This window comes from Canis lupus, chromosome 6 (genome assembly GCF_003254725.2).
Source record: "Canis lupus dingo isolate Sandy chromosome 6, ASM325472v2, whole genome shotgun sequence".
Lineage (NCBI taxonomy): Eukaryota > Metazoa > Chordata > Mammalia > Carnivora > Canidae > Canis > Canis lupus.
The window spans coordinates 62,200,482-62,216,148 of NC_064248.1; the positions used below are offsets into that span (position 1 = coordinate 62,200,482).

The 15,667-nt window shown below is 34.9% G+C and overlaps 1 protein-coding gene across 8 annotated transcripts in view; it reads left to right on the plus strand.

Moving 5' to 3' along the window:
- ZNHIT6 (zinc finger HIT-type containing 6) overlaps positions 1-15,667 on the plus strand; it is an 84,959-nt gene that overhangs the window by 42,939 nt on the left and 26,353 nt on the right. For 6 of the 8 annotated variants that reach the window (XR_004816347.2, XR_007411540.1, XR_004816345.2 and 3 more), the window contains exons 9-10: positions 10,051-10,175; positions 13,996-14,058. Coding sequence is in view for 3 of the 8 variants with exons in the window: in XM_035717187.2 (XP_035573080.2) it covers positions 10,051-10,175; positions 13,996-14,036 (166 nt within the window). In the remaining 5 variants the exon portion in view is untranslated. Of the gene's footprint in view, positions 1-10,050; positions 10,176-13,995; positions 15,052-15,667 lie in introns of those variants that run through there. The other 2 variants (XM_025417777.3, XM_025417778.3) reach the window with 1 other exon arrangement.

Genomic DNA, 15,667 nt, shown 5'->3' on the forward strand with positions numbered 1-15,667 from the left:
GCATGGGTTTTTTGCATAGATTCTCCAGACTTGTCATTTTTTGATGGAAACACACACCAATTGCCTTCTCTCCACTCTGCTTCCAAAGATTGGCATATAAAGTTAAGAGTTTAGATTTTAAACCCAAGTCAAAATAAAGTATTATTTAGGCTTTGACTTAACGAGCATCACAGAAGATTAGAAGATTATTACTCTTCGTGGGGACACTACCCTATTGTACTTGCACAGATTTTTTTTTAGCTGTTTCCTACTGTGTTGGTTGTAGTCAATAATTTTTGGAACACTTTTTTTTTTTCTTTTTTTGAAAAGCAACCAGCAAAAGTATGAGCTCTTTCTCTTGGATGATTTTATTTCCATCCTGAGAAGATGTTTTTTAAATAAAAACTAAGGTTACTTTACTTTCTTTGGATCTGTAACATGAAATATTTCAAAAATCATTTACAGTGAAATTAAAGAGGTAAAGATACTTTTTCCTATGCTGTTTTAGAGAATTGGTTTTGCCTGTGTAAAGGCCTCAAGTGAGACCCACCTGACCTCCTTTCGGTCTTCACTAACACACATCCTTCAATAAGCAAAGACCTTTTCTACTGTAGAGCAAAGCTGGCCTCCAGCTCACATAACTTGCTAGGATTCTGACTTTGCTGACTCTCAACTCTGCCTAGAAGATACCACCTCTCAGCCTTAGTTGATTCTAAGGGCCTGGTTTCTTGCTTGCCTCTTCTCATAGCCCTGCCACATCCCTCCTTTCTTTTCACCTAGCGCATATTCCCACTGGCCAGTTATTTCTTCTAACAATAATAAGTATCTCCCCATCTGAACATTTAACCTGTACTACTTCTTTTGTCACAAAGTGCATCTCATATTTCAGTGTCCATCACAATCTTTTAGGACAGTTATTGGAAATACAAATTTCTAGCCTACCTTAAGAGGCTCTGGTTTAGTCAGTTTCACATAGGGCTGAGAAACCTGCATCTTTTTACAGTCTCTGCTTCCTAAGTTATCCCTGTGATCATACTTTGAGAAACACTGGCAAGGGTGATAAACTCCTTGAGGACATTTTTGGTTCCCATTCAGTGTCTGACATGTTTTCTGTATAATAATTCAGTTGAACTGTTGAAGATATATAAAGAAATATGTGTAATTTGATACTAAGATGGGTTTTTTGAAATCAGATTTATACACCTTTAAAATTATTAGTCTGTACCCTTTGCCTAATTGAATGGAACTGGAAAATTAAATGATCTTATTTCAGGCTTACAGAAAATAATTGAAAAATATACTTTGAAGATTTTCTAAGTAAGAAATTTATAGTATGCAGTTAAAAGTTAGGATTTTTAAAAATGTCCTGCCATTAGAAAGCAAGGTCTTGGAAGTTATTTTGAGAATAATGGTAGAGAATTAAATATGTTATCAGAGAACATTAAAGGAATTCCAGAATGTCTAAAAACAACATTAACTACTTTCAGATGTCATGTCTTATGAAAATTGCAGACTCCCTTGTTGCCTTTTAGTTAGATCCCTTGAAAGTTAACTGAGAAAGGGTTAGTAAATACAGCAGTATGCTCTTTAGATGGGATTACTTAAACTTCTTCATTTTCCTTTTGGAATTTGATTCTATTAATGAGTACTGCAGAGACAAATGGGGGAAATTACTTAATCTAAGAATTAATAGTAAGCAAACTGGGGATCTCTGGGTGGCTCAGCGGTTTAGCACCTGCCTTTGGCCCAGGGCGCGATCCTGGAGTTCCAGGATCGAGTCCCACGTCAGGCTTCCGGCATGGAGCCTGCTTCTCCCTCCTTCTGTGTCTCTGCCTCTCTCTCTCTCTCTCTCTCTCTCTCTTTCTCTCTCTATCATAAATAAATAAATCTTTAAAAAAAAATAAGCAAACTCAAATATAGTAGATGCCATTATCCATGATTGCTCATCATGAGGTGTATTTCCAGTAAAAATTTTACTTCAAATATAGTATGTTTGTGTTTTGATCAATTTTATATTAGTAATTGCTAAAATTAATCAATACAGAACTATTTTTAACATTTAAAGCATTAAAATCCTAGGTAATAATAATAAATTTTTAGCTTACACAATTTTGTTACAGAAACGTATAAATGGGTGATCAGTAAAAGATTTTCAAACATAAATGTATTAATCAGGGTAAAATTATTTGGAGACTTGGGGTGGAAATACAAGTTTATATATCTATTTTAAAAATACAGAAAAGTGGAAATACAAGTTTATGTATCTATTTTAAAAATACACAAAAATGCACAAAAGCAGCCCCTGGTGGCTCAGTCCATTAAGCATCATACTTTGGTGTCAGCTCAGGTCATAATCTCAGTATCATGAGATCCAGCCCCACACTGGGCTCTGCACGCAGTGTAGTTTGCTTGAGATTCTTTCCTCTTCCCTCAGTGGACATATTGTGCGTACTCCCTGTCCCTCAAATAAGTAAATAAATAAAATCTTTAAAATATATGTGTGTATATCTCACAAAAGTATCGTTTTCCAAAACTATTTTAACATATATAACAAAAAAAGTGTAAAGATCCTGAATAAGTTTTCCCAAACATAAAAAAATGTTTGCTGCAAGGGTGAGTTAAAAATCAGTGTTAAATCTAGAGGCAAGTAGGTATCTTTATGAAACACAATAAGTATTAATAACAAGCTCTTATCACATGCCTCCACTGTTTTTTGGTGCTTTGGTAAGCATTTTTTAATACATTATGATTATGTTACATTATACATGCATTATATGTTTTACATGTTGTTATAATTGCATAGAGAGCCCTGGCTGCAGCTTTGTAAACACCAAATGGTGGTACCTAGATCCAAACCTATGCCTGCCTGTCTCCCAATGCATTAGGATGTTTTCTGCAATATAGCACATGCCATAAATGAACATAATGCATGTTCTTAAATTATGTAAAACCCAGCCCCAGTTCTTTGTTACACCTTTCAGGATTGTTGATTATTTTTCAGAGTGAGAGCCGTGATCAAGTTGAGTACGTGCTCAAAATGGTATTAACCTTTGGCCACATTTTGGATCTAGACCCTAGAACAAGGGAAGCAAGAGATCATTGGAAGCAAGAGATCATTTGAAGACTAGAAAATGTTAGAGTCAATATGAAGAATGTCCATACATATAAAGGGAATACGTAGAGTGAGGTACTAAATATTTTTGTCAGAGAAGACATGTCCAGTGGGTTTTATGCGTGGCATACTGCTTGAAGCAGCTTTATGATAAGAACTGTAAACTTAGCTATAAGGAAGCTTAAGCTCAGCTAGTTGGCACAGCTGGGTTAGTATTTACAGGACAGATACAAGGACAACTATTAAAGTTTCAGTAGCTGTGAATTTGAGAATTTTAATTTGAGAGGCACAGAAGAGTAAATCTACAGTGATATGATGGTCAGATTGTTACTAGATTGTAAGTCTACAGTTTCCATAGTGAATGATTTCATTTCAAATATATACTATATTGACTACTGGTTACAGGAATTATGTGAAATATAAAACAAGAATTTTCTCTGAAAGCTTGGGAAACATTTAATTCTCAGTGTTAATGTACTAAATTTATACATTCTAGTTATATGATAATTTGTAACCAACTTTATATAGTCTTCATTGGGAATAATGACATGATTAGTTGACATTTCTAGGTGATTTCAGATATTATATTTTAGCCAAAGAGCTTCAACTTCCCCTCCAAGCAGACCTTTCTCTTTTAATTTTTTTATAAGTACCCAAACTATGAATTCTGTGTATATTCCCATATTTACTTTGCACTGAGTCCTGTGGACACTGTATCTATGTTGTACCTATACTTTCTTCTTGAAAAGCCTTCATCCTTCACCTCTAGTTCACAACTATTTTCCCAGTGCCTCGAACAGTGTCTGGTACAAGGCAGACCTTCAGTAAATATGAATTGGGTGAGGAATAAGTGAACAAGCGAACAGTAGAGTGAAGGAATTCAAGATCTGCTTTATAGCCCAACCCTGCATCTTCTTGTGTGACCCTAAGATACTTAATTTCTCAGGGCTTCATGGCCCTCAGCTGGAAAACAAAAGAAAGACTAGAGTAAGTTCTTGCCATTTTGAAAGTAATGTAATTCTGTGGTGTAATTAATTCATGAACTATTTAAATTTTTTTTTTCTTTTTTTAGATATTTATTCATGAGATAGAGAGAGGCAGAGACACAGGCAGAGGGAGAAGCAGGCTCCATGCAGGGAGCCTGACATGGGACTCTGTCCCAGGTCTCCAGGATCAGGCCCTGGGCTGAAGGTGGCACTAAACCACTGAGCCACCCGGGCTGCCCCCTATTTATTTAACGTTTAAGCAAAAGTTTACCTGAAGAAACTGATCATATTTTGCAAAGTGATACTTAAGAGTCTGTACTAATCATACGCTTACATTCAATTTAGTACCAGAAGAAAAATGTTTTCTTAATAAGAGTAAGACTAATTAAAATTCCCTATGTCAATTAGAAGAAAATACTTGAAGGAGGAGGGATTTTAAGAACCAGTTAAGAAAGAGTGGTAGCCAGGATTAGCAAATGAAGTGCCTAAATATTGAAGGCACTGGGCAACCTGAAAGAATATCTGCAGGTATGTAAGAAACAAGAGAAATTTTTTTTTTTTTTTTAAAGATTTTATTTATTTACTTATTCATGAGAGACAGAGAGGCAGACATAGGCAGAGGGAGAAGCAGGCTCCGTGCTGGGAGCCCGATGTGGGACTTGATCCTGGGACTCCAGGATCACGCCCTGAGCCAAAGGGAGATGCCCAACCACTGAGCCACCCAGACATCCCCATAGCTTTAGATTTCTATCATGACACTTGTACCAATGAAATATGATAATTATTTTTTGACTAGTACTCTCAATAAACTGTCTTTGAACTTCTGTTACCTGGCAGACCACCTGTATGAGGTAAACACTAAGTAAATATTTGAGAAATCAATTGATGAATAAGTGTTTACATTTCCACATGCATTAATTGTAATAAAGTACGTACTATATCTCTACAAGTTAGGAAGCTTAAGCTCTGAGAAATTGACCTACCAAAAAGAAACCAATTCACAGTTACAAAGCCAGGATTTGGACTTAGGTCTGTCTGCAAGATCATGCTTTTTCTACTTCCTAGTCTTGTCATAGATCATGAACATAATTCCTGCCCAGTATGTCAATTCCCTTCTAGAGGTGCTTTAGTATAAAAAATATTTGGAGTATAAAATCTTATTACTGATACTAGTTAGACAAGTTCCACTTCGGGAACATTTTCATCTGTTAAATTCACTTATTTAATCTTTACAAGCTAGTTGTTGACTAGATAACTTTTCCATCCTTATACTGATGAAGAAAATGGAGTACCCTTGAGGAGTCACAGATCTTTTTTTTTTTTAAGATTTTATTTATTTATTCATGAGAAACAGAGAGAGAGGCAGAGACATAGGAAGAGGGAGAAGCAGGCCCGATGTGGGACTAGATCCCAGAACTCTGGGATCACATCCTAAGCCAAAGGTAGACCCTCAACCCTCAGCCACTGAGCCACCCCGGTGTCCTTTTTTTTTTTTTTTTTTTTTAAGATTTTAGAAGAGTCATAGATCTTAAGGACCTTGAGATCAAATGAACAAATGGCAAGTAAAACAAATAAGAGCCTTGTAAGACCCTCCTTAAATTTTTAAGATATGTAATTGGTCACTTTATTTTACCACATCCCATAGGTTTCATACCATGGATAGACTAGAATCATTTACCATTACAGTTACAAACTGCTGAGCTTTCTGAATGAGGAGGCATATGTCTGTACTACCCAACTCATGATTGGTGCCCCATATCAAATTATTAAATTTAGAGAATTATTAAATTTAGAGAACACTCATACTATTAAATGCCAAGCATTTAATCCTTGGCAACTTTAGGAGGGGAAAGGGAGATGATCTCGGGTGTCATTGATCAGATGGGAAATAAAGTGGTTTGTGACTTTTTAAAATTCTGTCTTCTTTTGAGTTAGGAGAAATTTCTTAAAATCCTAATTTGCAAATAAAATAGAGGAAAAAGTTTGAGAACTTGGCCAGTTTCTTTGAAAGTTAGTAACAGAGCCAAAATTAAAAGCATACCCTTGACTATGAAGACAACTTTTATTTATATAATGTCAATCACTGTAACACCTGTTTAGCCTACTGAGCCATGCTGCCCTTATAATGCCCCTGTAAAGCTGCCTGGAGCAGGGTCAGCTAGCAAGCCTGTGAGGGTGAGCAAGTGAAATAACAAGAGGAAATGTCTGAGAGGGTCCCTAAGGGTAAAAAAAAAAAAAAAAAAAAGACAAATGTTGGTGTCTTAATTCTTCCAAACCTAATTTGTTTGTCTTATGGTAGCAGAACCATTCTACTAATGGGAACTCCAGAGTTTGAGAAAATTTCAAACAGATAAAGCTGCCCCTTAGATTCAGTAACTTAATGGCTTGCAAAAGAGCTAAGGCCTAAATGTTTTAGGCTGTGCCAAGCTGGACTCTACGGGTAATAGAAATAGATAATAAGGATAATAGAAATAGAAACATTCAAAGTGCTTTTAGCCTTCTAGAAGTAAATGTGATCTAAAATACTACTTTTGAAAGTTGTAATTCTATATTTAAGATGTAAAATGTATAAAAAGGCAAATATGTGTTTCTGTGCTTACATAGTAAGTGCCATTCTCTGTTACTCTGAAGAAGTTCAATGACTGTCCTGAACTAAAGTTTCTATCAGAATGTGTTTTATTTTAGGTAAACACAAATGTAAAACTTTGTTCATGGCTTAAGTAAATGAGCGAACAGTTTCTGTGTTTTATCATTTAATCGGCCCCTACCCAATAACTCTCTGAAGTGATACTGTCATTCTCTCCATTTCCAAGCGTGGAAACTGGGGATCAAAGAAGTAACATAACTTGTCCAGAATCATAGACCAGTAAATGATGGTGCCAGGACTTTAACTCAAAGCATTAGACCCCAAACCCAAGCAGCCAGTAAAAGTTGCTGCTTCAATTAACTACAAGTTACAAAATGTTACCCCGCATGCATGTGATAGCTTTTCTTTATAAACAGTTCACACAATTTTCTTTTTAAAAATATGGGCAAATTTTAATGGTAGAACCACTAGTAGTAGAAAAATCAAAGAAATTCAGGATTTCACCTAAAAGGTTATCTAGTAAAGTCCAACCTCTTTTAACTGGAAAGCTGAAGCCCTAGAAGCTTCCTGACACTGAATAGCAATATTGCTGTGATTAGAAGTTTGCAACATTTTAGGGTAAACACTAAGTAAAAATCAGTGGTTCTAATGAAAACCATACAACGTACCAGATTTTCACTGTGTTTGAATAAAATACTTTTTAAATAAACCATTTTAAGTTCTTATAAATTTTTGCATCCTAAGTGCTTTGTAAAAAGTAGAAAGAAAAGGTCCTGCTATACACATAAAACAGGGACCAAAATTTTTTTTAATTAAACAAATAAAATCATTGTAGTTTTAAGATTGAAGTAACTTACAATTTATTACATTGGTAATTTTCAATTATCCAGAGATGTTTCTCTGCTGGGAACATATTTTATACTGTATCAGCAAGAATAGTAGGCTTATAGTTACCATGTGGCTTTTGAATAATTTTTTTTTAATTCAGCTTTGGAAATCTAGAAAAACCTAATGAAGATTTAATATTAAGAAAAGAACAAATTACTTAAAACATTAAATCTACACTGAAAATTATCAAAACAAATGAGTAGAAAACATTCCCTTATTTGTGTAATGTCTTTCAGTAGAATTCTTATGATTCAGTTTAAAAAACACATAAGTTACTGCAAGTGTTTATAAGATACTACTTGAAAATTTCCTATTTGAAAATTCAAGCCTTATTTTCTACTAAGAAAAATTTGGTTATATCCGTTTTATATTTTACTTTAAAAGTTAATCTTATACTTTGATATCTAATTCAATCTCATTTTTCTCTTATGTATAATTATTGCTAACTAAAAAAAAAAAAAAAAAAACACTGCTTATTTCAAAGGGAAATAATGTTTAAAAGATGTGAAGCATTTAATCCTTGAATGCTGGAACCACTTTTAAAGTATTGTAAGCACATCTGTGTTACATTACAGAGGGAAAAGAATGTATGCATTCCGTGGCCTATGGGCACTAGGGTGGCTGGTTTAGGAAAACTGAGTATTTGGCATTTCAAGTTTTTTTCAACATAAAAAATTTTCTGTAATTCTAAAATGAAGAATTGAATTCCAGAGGTGGAGCATGTGGTCAGGCAAACGTAAGTCAAGTACATTTGTTCTCTCACTTGTCACCTAATTCTGAAAAAGTAATCAGTTTCTATAGGGGGCTTGTCTTTGCATTTCGTTAAGCACTTGTTTTCCCGTATTTGGAAAGTATTCTATGGGACAAACTTGCAGAGAAATCACTACACCAGGAGTTCTTCCTAAGTGCCTGAATGTCCCAGTCAGCTGTGAGTTATGGTGCAAATAACCTATTACTAATAAGGAAATACCAAAGTTTGTAAATGATTTACTCTTAACAAAATTACAGCAGATTCAAATGTTTTCCGGTGATAACCTCATTCTTGATCACTTGTATTCCAGTGAGCTTTCTTGAGTGGGAGGGAAAAGGATGGCGTTACAGCTGTCAGGCTGGGTATCCCTTAGGATGTGCATTTTGCATGTGAATATAATCTGTAATTGGTGGAGATGGAAGAAAAAAGTTGGAGAATTAGGACTACATTGGTGGACATGTTCTCAACTTTTCCTCTTTAACGTGACATGATATTCACATGCCAACACATTCCCATATGCAACTCCTAGTGAGCTAGCTGAAATTCTGTCCTTTTCTCTGCTACCCAGAGAAAGGGGAAGGAATCTTAGGGGAATACATCTTTAATCAACTAAAAAAAAAATCTTATATTTAAGTAATGACTTGAGAGTTTCCTACCTTAAGGAACATTAGCATCTAATTACCTATGACACATTTGACAGCTATGTCATGATACCATGACTGATAAACTCCATATTCCTTAAATTTCCAGAAATTCAAGCCTGTTTTTTGTTTTTTATTTTTTAATTTTAAAATAAAGGAAGGCCAAATTTAATTGTATGGCAAAGTAAATTTCTAGAAACTATTTATAATTAGAATTAACTTTTTACAAAGATATTTGTAGCCAGTTATTTTAACACTGTATATTACTGGAAATTCTCATAGGATAGTTTTTTGTTTTTCTTTTAAGGCTCAAACTAAATATATTTGGGAAATTTGAATTTTGAACTAGTCATTGCTAGTCATTGCCTGATCCAAGAATTCATGACACATTAAACAGTAGATAGGGATCCCTGGGTGGCTCATCAGTTTAGCACCTGCCTTTGGCCCAGGGCATGACCCTGGAGACCTGGAATCGAGTCCCAATCAGGCTCCCTGAATGGAGCCTGCTTCTCCCTCTGCCTGTGTCTCTGCCTCTCTCTCTGTCTCTCATGAATAAATAAATAAAATCTATAAATAAATAAACAAACAAACGGTAGATATTGGGGCACCTGGGTGGCTCATTTAAGTGTCTGCCTTCAGCTCAGGTCATGATCTCAGAGTCCTGGGATCAAACCCTATATCTGACTCCCTCCTTAGTGGAGGGTGGGCTTTTGCCTCTGCTCCTCCCCTCTGCTTATATTCCCTCTCTGGCTCTGGCTCCGTCTCTCTCTCTCAAATAAATAAATAAAATATTTTAAAAATAAATCATAGATACTATATAAAAGTCTTTATTCCTTGATCTGAAAATGATTTCTTCTAAAACTTTTCTAAAGTCAAAGTAATTTATCTGCTCTTGATTTAGTTTTAGAACCTGTATAATAATAGCACTTTTACCTGGTTTTCTTAGAGGTATTAAACTTAGTTTATTGTAAGGAAATAAATATTGAATTAATGTCATTAACATTTAAAAAAAATTTAATGTACAGGACTCTGATATATTTTATTTATGAGTAACTTTGAATCGTAAAGGTGTTTTTTACTTTTGTTTTGCTTTTTTTTTTTGTAAGGTACTATGAACTGGATCCTTGCAAAAGTCTCCGTGACAATTTGAGGAACAAAGTGATCATTGAGTATCCAACATTACATGTGGTATTAAAAGAAGCCAGTCATGATATGGAAGTTCTTCACCAAGGTAAATGTCAAGTTGTTCCTATAATGCTTAGAATGACTCTAGTGAACCTGAGCAATTACATGACTGTCTTTATTTCTATATGTATCTGTTTTCCCACTATATGTACACCCTTAACTGAATTTGCTCTATAGGTAGCTATAGTTAATGTAAAGAATTAAATGAATGAGCTGCTAATTCTCTCATGTTTGAGAACACATAGTTTGTAATATCAATTTAAAAAAAATAAGTTTGAATAGCTATAAAAGAACTTTTTTTTTGCTTTGAGTTCCATACGTGTGTGTCTTTTTAAAGCTAATAATAGCCTTTAAGTAACAGTCTGTCCAATATCAGATAAATTTACTACCTAGTTAAAACTCTTTACTTAGAGATTCCTAAAATGAGGGATTATAAAACATTTTTAGAGTCTCACCATATAGAAAGGAATAATGTTTGAAAGAACATCATGTTTAAAATGTCATTGACTTGACCTTTGTCTCCTTTTTCTTAACACACTGGTTTTATTTTCCTTGATATTTGTTTCTTTGGCTATATTCCTCCCATTTTAGTGATTCTTTAAAAGTATATACTTATCACTCTTTGGTGAGTAGTGGAGTTGGAAGTATTAAAACTAGAAATGGTATATGTAAAAGTTCAGTATATAAAATGACTTATCCATATTTGCAACTACTGATTAAAATAAGCTTCTTGTGTTTCTGAATGCAAATTCTAGAGGATGTGAGTAAAATTCAGAAATTACATTTTAAAAGGGAGAGAGGTGGCTCAACTCAGAACCATTAGATAGCACTTCTAGCTAAGAATAATAGTTATAGGCCAACTTTCATTGTAACAGTCTCCAGACAACCAGTGAATCCTTGGATGGATGGAAATTATTTCTTAAATAATATTATTTGAAACATGTGGTTTGGATTTTATTGTTACACCAGCAATATAAGCTGAAATAATCAGTAACCTTTGTTTTAAGGTGTTCTCTTACATGTATATAATAGGTGTTTATTCCTGGTTAAAAGTGAATAGGAGAAATTTTTTTTTCAAAGTGACCGAAATTTTGTCAGCATTAAAATTTGAAACTAGAATTTTAGCTAGCAAACATGAAGTTTCTAATAATCAATTATGGGCCTCTAAATCTTTAGGTTAATTCTTGACTTTATATTTTTCACAATTTGAGAATATCTGATTTTATTTTCTCAAATTATAAGTGTGTTGTAAATGACCAGGTTTAGTTTTTTGTTTTTTTTTTTTTTAAAGCTTTGTAAAACCTTACTTTTTCCTTAATATAATTCACATAGCTCTCTAAATGTTGGTTTCAGGGAAAGTTGTTTAGTAATGTGGGTTACTAGCCAGGGCAAACACGTCTGTGTAAATAAACAGAGCACACAGCTCCTCTTTCACCTTGTTTAGGAATGCACACTGAAGGAAGGCTTCCTGTAATGAAGCAAAATGAAAAGGCTACTTTTGTAGTGTACTTGGAACCTGATTAAGTAAAATTTGCTATTTTTTGGTGGGTATATGATATTTGACTTATTTACAGGAAGACAAGTGACTAGTGCTTTCAGGATAGAGGATCATTTAGAGCTACTGTGGCAAAATACTTAAAGAAGGTCTGACAGGATTTTAAGAACCATACAAGTGTTGTCACATCATAAATACACACACTTTAAAAATAATGCCAGGTCTTTTGTACGTGCATTTCTTTGTGTGAGCACTTCAAGGTATCAGTTTCTTTGTACATTCTCACAGTTTGGGATATTCTGCAGGGTGGTCCCTTAATGCAGGAGGAGAGTTATATAAGAACAGGGCATTTTCTTTGGAAAGCCTTGAAATTCCTTCTCTCTCCGGAGGTAGAAATGTTGGATTTTGATCTTGAGTTCATAGCACAAGGTGTCTCTCTTCTAGTTTGGGTAAAATGTGTTTCTGGGCTGGCATTCAGTAGTTTTCACACTTGATCATTGTTACAATGTTTGTTATGGTTGTAGATTGCCATAACTTTTTTTCAAAGGTCTGCCAATATTGATGGGCAATAGGCAAGTTTTGTTTGTTTGCTTTTTGCTTTTTAAGGATTATAAAATGTTGACTATAAAAGGTTGAGCAGTTAAGGTAGTTCAATGGAATGAAAATGTGGAGTGCTAATCACCCATCTTGTATTAGTTCAGTGGGAGGTGCTCAGAATGGTGTTACTTGCTTCACGGGTCCCTATTTACCAAAGTTAGCTAGTGGATTTAAATGACTTGAGAGCATGCTGCATTTCAGTCTAAGAAAAAAAGAATGGAGTGCCATTAAAAGAAGAAAACAGGCAACTTCAGGAAGCATAGAAAGGGAAGCATTTCCCCCAAACTCAGTAGTACAAAGTTCTGTTAATTTAAAAATATCAGAGAAATTTATTTTTCCACTGTTATAACTCAGTCGAGAATATCTCTGCTCGGGGCGGTAATATCTCTGCTTTTTGAAAAGGAATCCAACCCAAAACTAATGACTTGAATTAGTGAAAATACATAGCATAGGAGCTACTCATGCATATCCTTTCATCCATTCTCCCTCCCTCTCTCCTCCCCTCATTCCTCCTTATCCCCCTTTTTCTTCCTCTCTTTCATTGTGTGTGTCACATACTGGGATGGGGAGATGGGGATGGATCTCCAGCACAAGAACACCCATGTAAACTTTAGTGTGCAATAGGTGCTATAATAAAATTTGTATAAATTGCAAAGAAAGCCAGAGGAGAAACAACTGACTTATATTATCATGGAGATGCTTGAGGGACTCTGATAGAGTTTATATAAAATTCCACAAAGATCAGGACTCTATCTTGGATTGACCCTGTTTCAATACTTCACTCATGAAAAAGGATTCAGTAAACATTTTGGTTACTGGGACAATCTTTTTTTTTTTTTTTTTTTTTACTGGGACAATCTTAAATCTAGGTACCATTGACCAAGAAACTTGGCAGTTGAATATGAGGCAAGATCTAGGTATATGATTCTAGCATCTGCTCTTACTAAGCTGTGGGTCCTTGAGCATTCACTGCCACTGAGCTTTAGTTCCCTTATCTACACTATGGAAATAAATTGCTATAATCCTGAAGCAAAACAATCCAGTATTTTAGCCTTAATTTTCATAGTGTTTTAATGTATTACTTCTTTTTAGCTTCATTATGCAATGAAACAGAGCTGTTACTCTGGGTCCCATTTTGCTGAATAAAAAACAAAGTGACTTGTATTCATACTGATTCAGCAAACAGGCTACACTGGGAGGTCAAATACAAAGAGGAAAGATCTAGTCTCTATCCTTAAGGAACTCTCAGTTTAGTAGGTGAATCATAGTCTTGCTTGCTCCAGTTAGGACAGCTCCTTTAAAGGAGCTCCATTTCTGCTCTAAGTTATCTTTCCTATGAAAGGAAGGAGATGGCGATTAGCTAGTCTTCTCAGCCCACATTCACTCAGCATATACTGACCCTCAATTTTAAGTTAAAAAAAAAAATTATGGAAAAACTTATTCCAACCACACTTGGCCAGCCTATGTGATAATAGTGATCTCTTCAGTAGTACGAATATGGGATCATAACCACACTGTGAAGTGACCATTCCCAAGTCTTCCACAGAGTCAGGAAGGATGTTGCCTCACAAAATATAATTGCCACTCTCAGACATCGTTTCTTTATTGTGGCCAGAACTGTATATCCCTGCTGCCTGGAACATGACATGGTTTGCCTGTCCTATGAGCAGTGCTGTTGGTATGCATCAGAAGGGAAGAGAGAAGAAGGAAAAACAGAACAAGCTAAACAGAAACAGTATAAACACTTGACTGTATGTTTACTTATTTTTTTCAGTGAAAAGTGAATCTACCAAGAACATTGGCAATGAAAATTGAGCACTTCTTCTGGAGGAAGAAGGTGAAAATTCCCAGACAATTGCAGAGGACTGTGCATTGACTAGCTGTTGGATGACTGGGATATTGTCAGTGGGTGGTTGAAATTTTTTGTTTCTCTGAGAGTAATTAAACAATCTAAATAATTTAACAATTATTGTTTAAGTAATTAAACAATCTAAAAAAAGTTCTTTTAAAAGATGAATTTTCTAGCCTCTTGAATTGACTTGTAAGGCCCTTATTCCTAGTAATAACCCGTTTTCTTCACCTGACCAGGATAGTGCTTATTTTAGTTAGGCCCAGGGTTTTAATATGCTTAATTCTGTAGGCTGAAAACTTTGTTACTTTGATGCAAGACCAAACCCAAGGATCACCTGTGTCATCCACAAAGTTGGCACTTCATTGGTGGAACCTCACTAAACATAAAGGCCGTGTGACACACCTGTAGCCACAGGAGGACTGATAGATCAATTGCCCATTCTTGTCTTTAGGGTTTATTTGTAATTTATCCTCTTAAGATGACAGAGTGGGTCTTTTTTACTTGGGTAGCATCCAGTACAGTGTCACATGTAAAGGATAAGTAAATACTATCAACTACTACTACTTATATTCAGTTCACAAAATCAATGGCTTCTCATTGCTTGAACCATCGGTGCTCACCAATTTGGCTCTCCTTGTTTGCACAGTGAACTGTGTCTTATTATGAATTCTGTGCCTTTCATCCTGTTCCCATTCCACTCTCCTCATTACCACACAGGGATGTTGTGATGAGCAGTTTTATGCTGTTTTGAAACATCTAGCAATAACTAAAGAAAGAAACACTTGGAACTCTTCAAAGTGTTACTGGAATGTATATGTGCATTTATGTATATACATGGCTTAATTTATACCTTATGGCAGCTCTGTATACATTATGATCTCACATATTAAAATTAAAGTTTCCTAGTTTTATTGGAATTTATACAGTTATGAAATTGCAGTATGGCTATAAAAAAGTAAAAGATTATTACATCTGTGTTGCATCTGTGTACTTAATGGTTAAGAAAACAATGATAAAATGGGACATTGGTGAATTCGCTTTTAGTTTATAATTGGAATAAGTTTTAGACCAAAGGAAGCCAGAGGCATTAATTAAAGAGGCTTGAGAAAAATAGAAATACGAACTAATAGGAGAAACTTGTAGAACACAAATATCTGTAACCTGGGGATCAGAACTGGAGAAGTGAATCCAAAGACAATAATGCCACAAGGACCCTTCATGTAAAAGTAATAGTGGAACTGTGATTTATAGAAAATAAGGCCTGGCAATTTGAAAAATAGGAATACTTCCTAAAGCAACTTCAGGAATCTTCCTCATACACTGAAAGGTTTGTGTAGAATTATCTTTTTCAAAGTATTTCTGGGGATTTTCAAAGGATTTATATTTAATCTAGATGTGAAATTTGTTTTCTCAAAACAGGCAAGAAATAGGATGAATTGGATCAAATGTGTCACAGAAGTTTTATTGGGAAAAGCGGGAAAGTATACAACAGGAGCATATGATCTGAATATCAGAATGGAGAGCAATTTCCTGATAGTGAAATCTGTTATGACATAGTGCCATTTCCAAGAAAAGTATTGAGTTGCATGTCTTC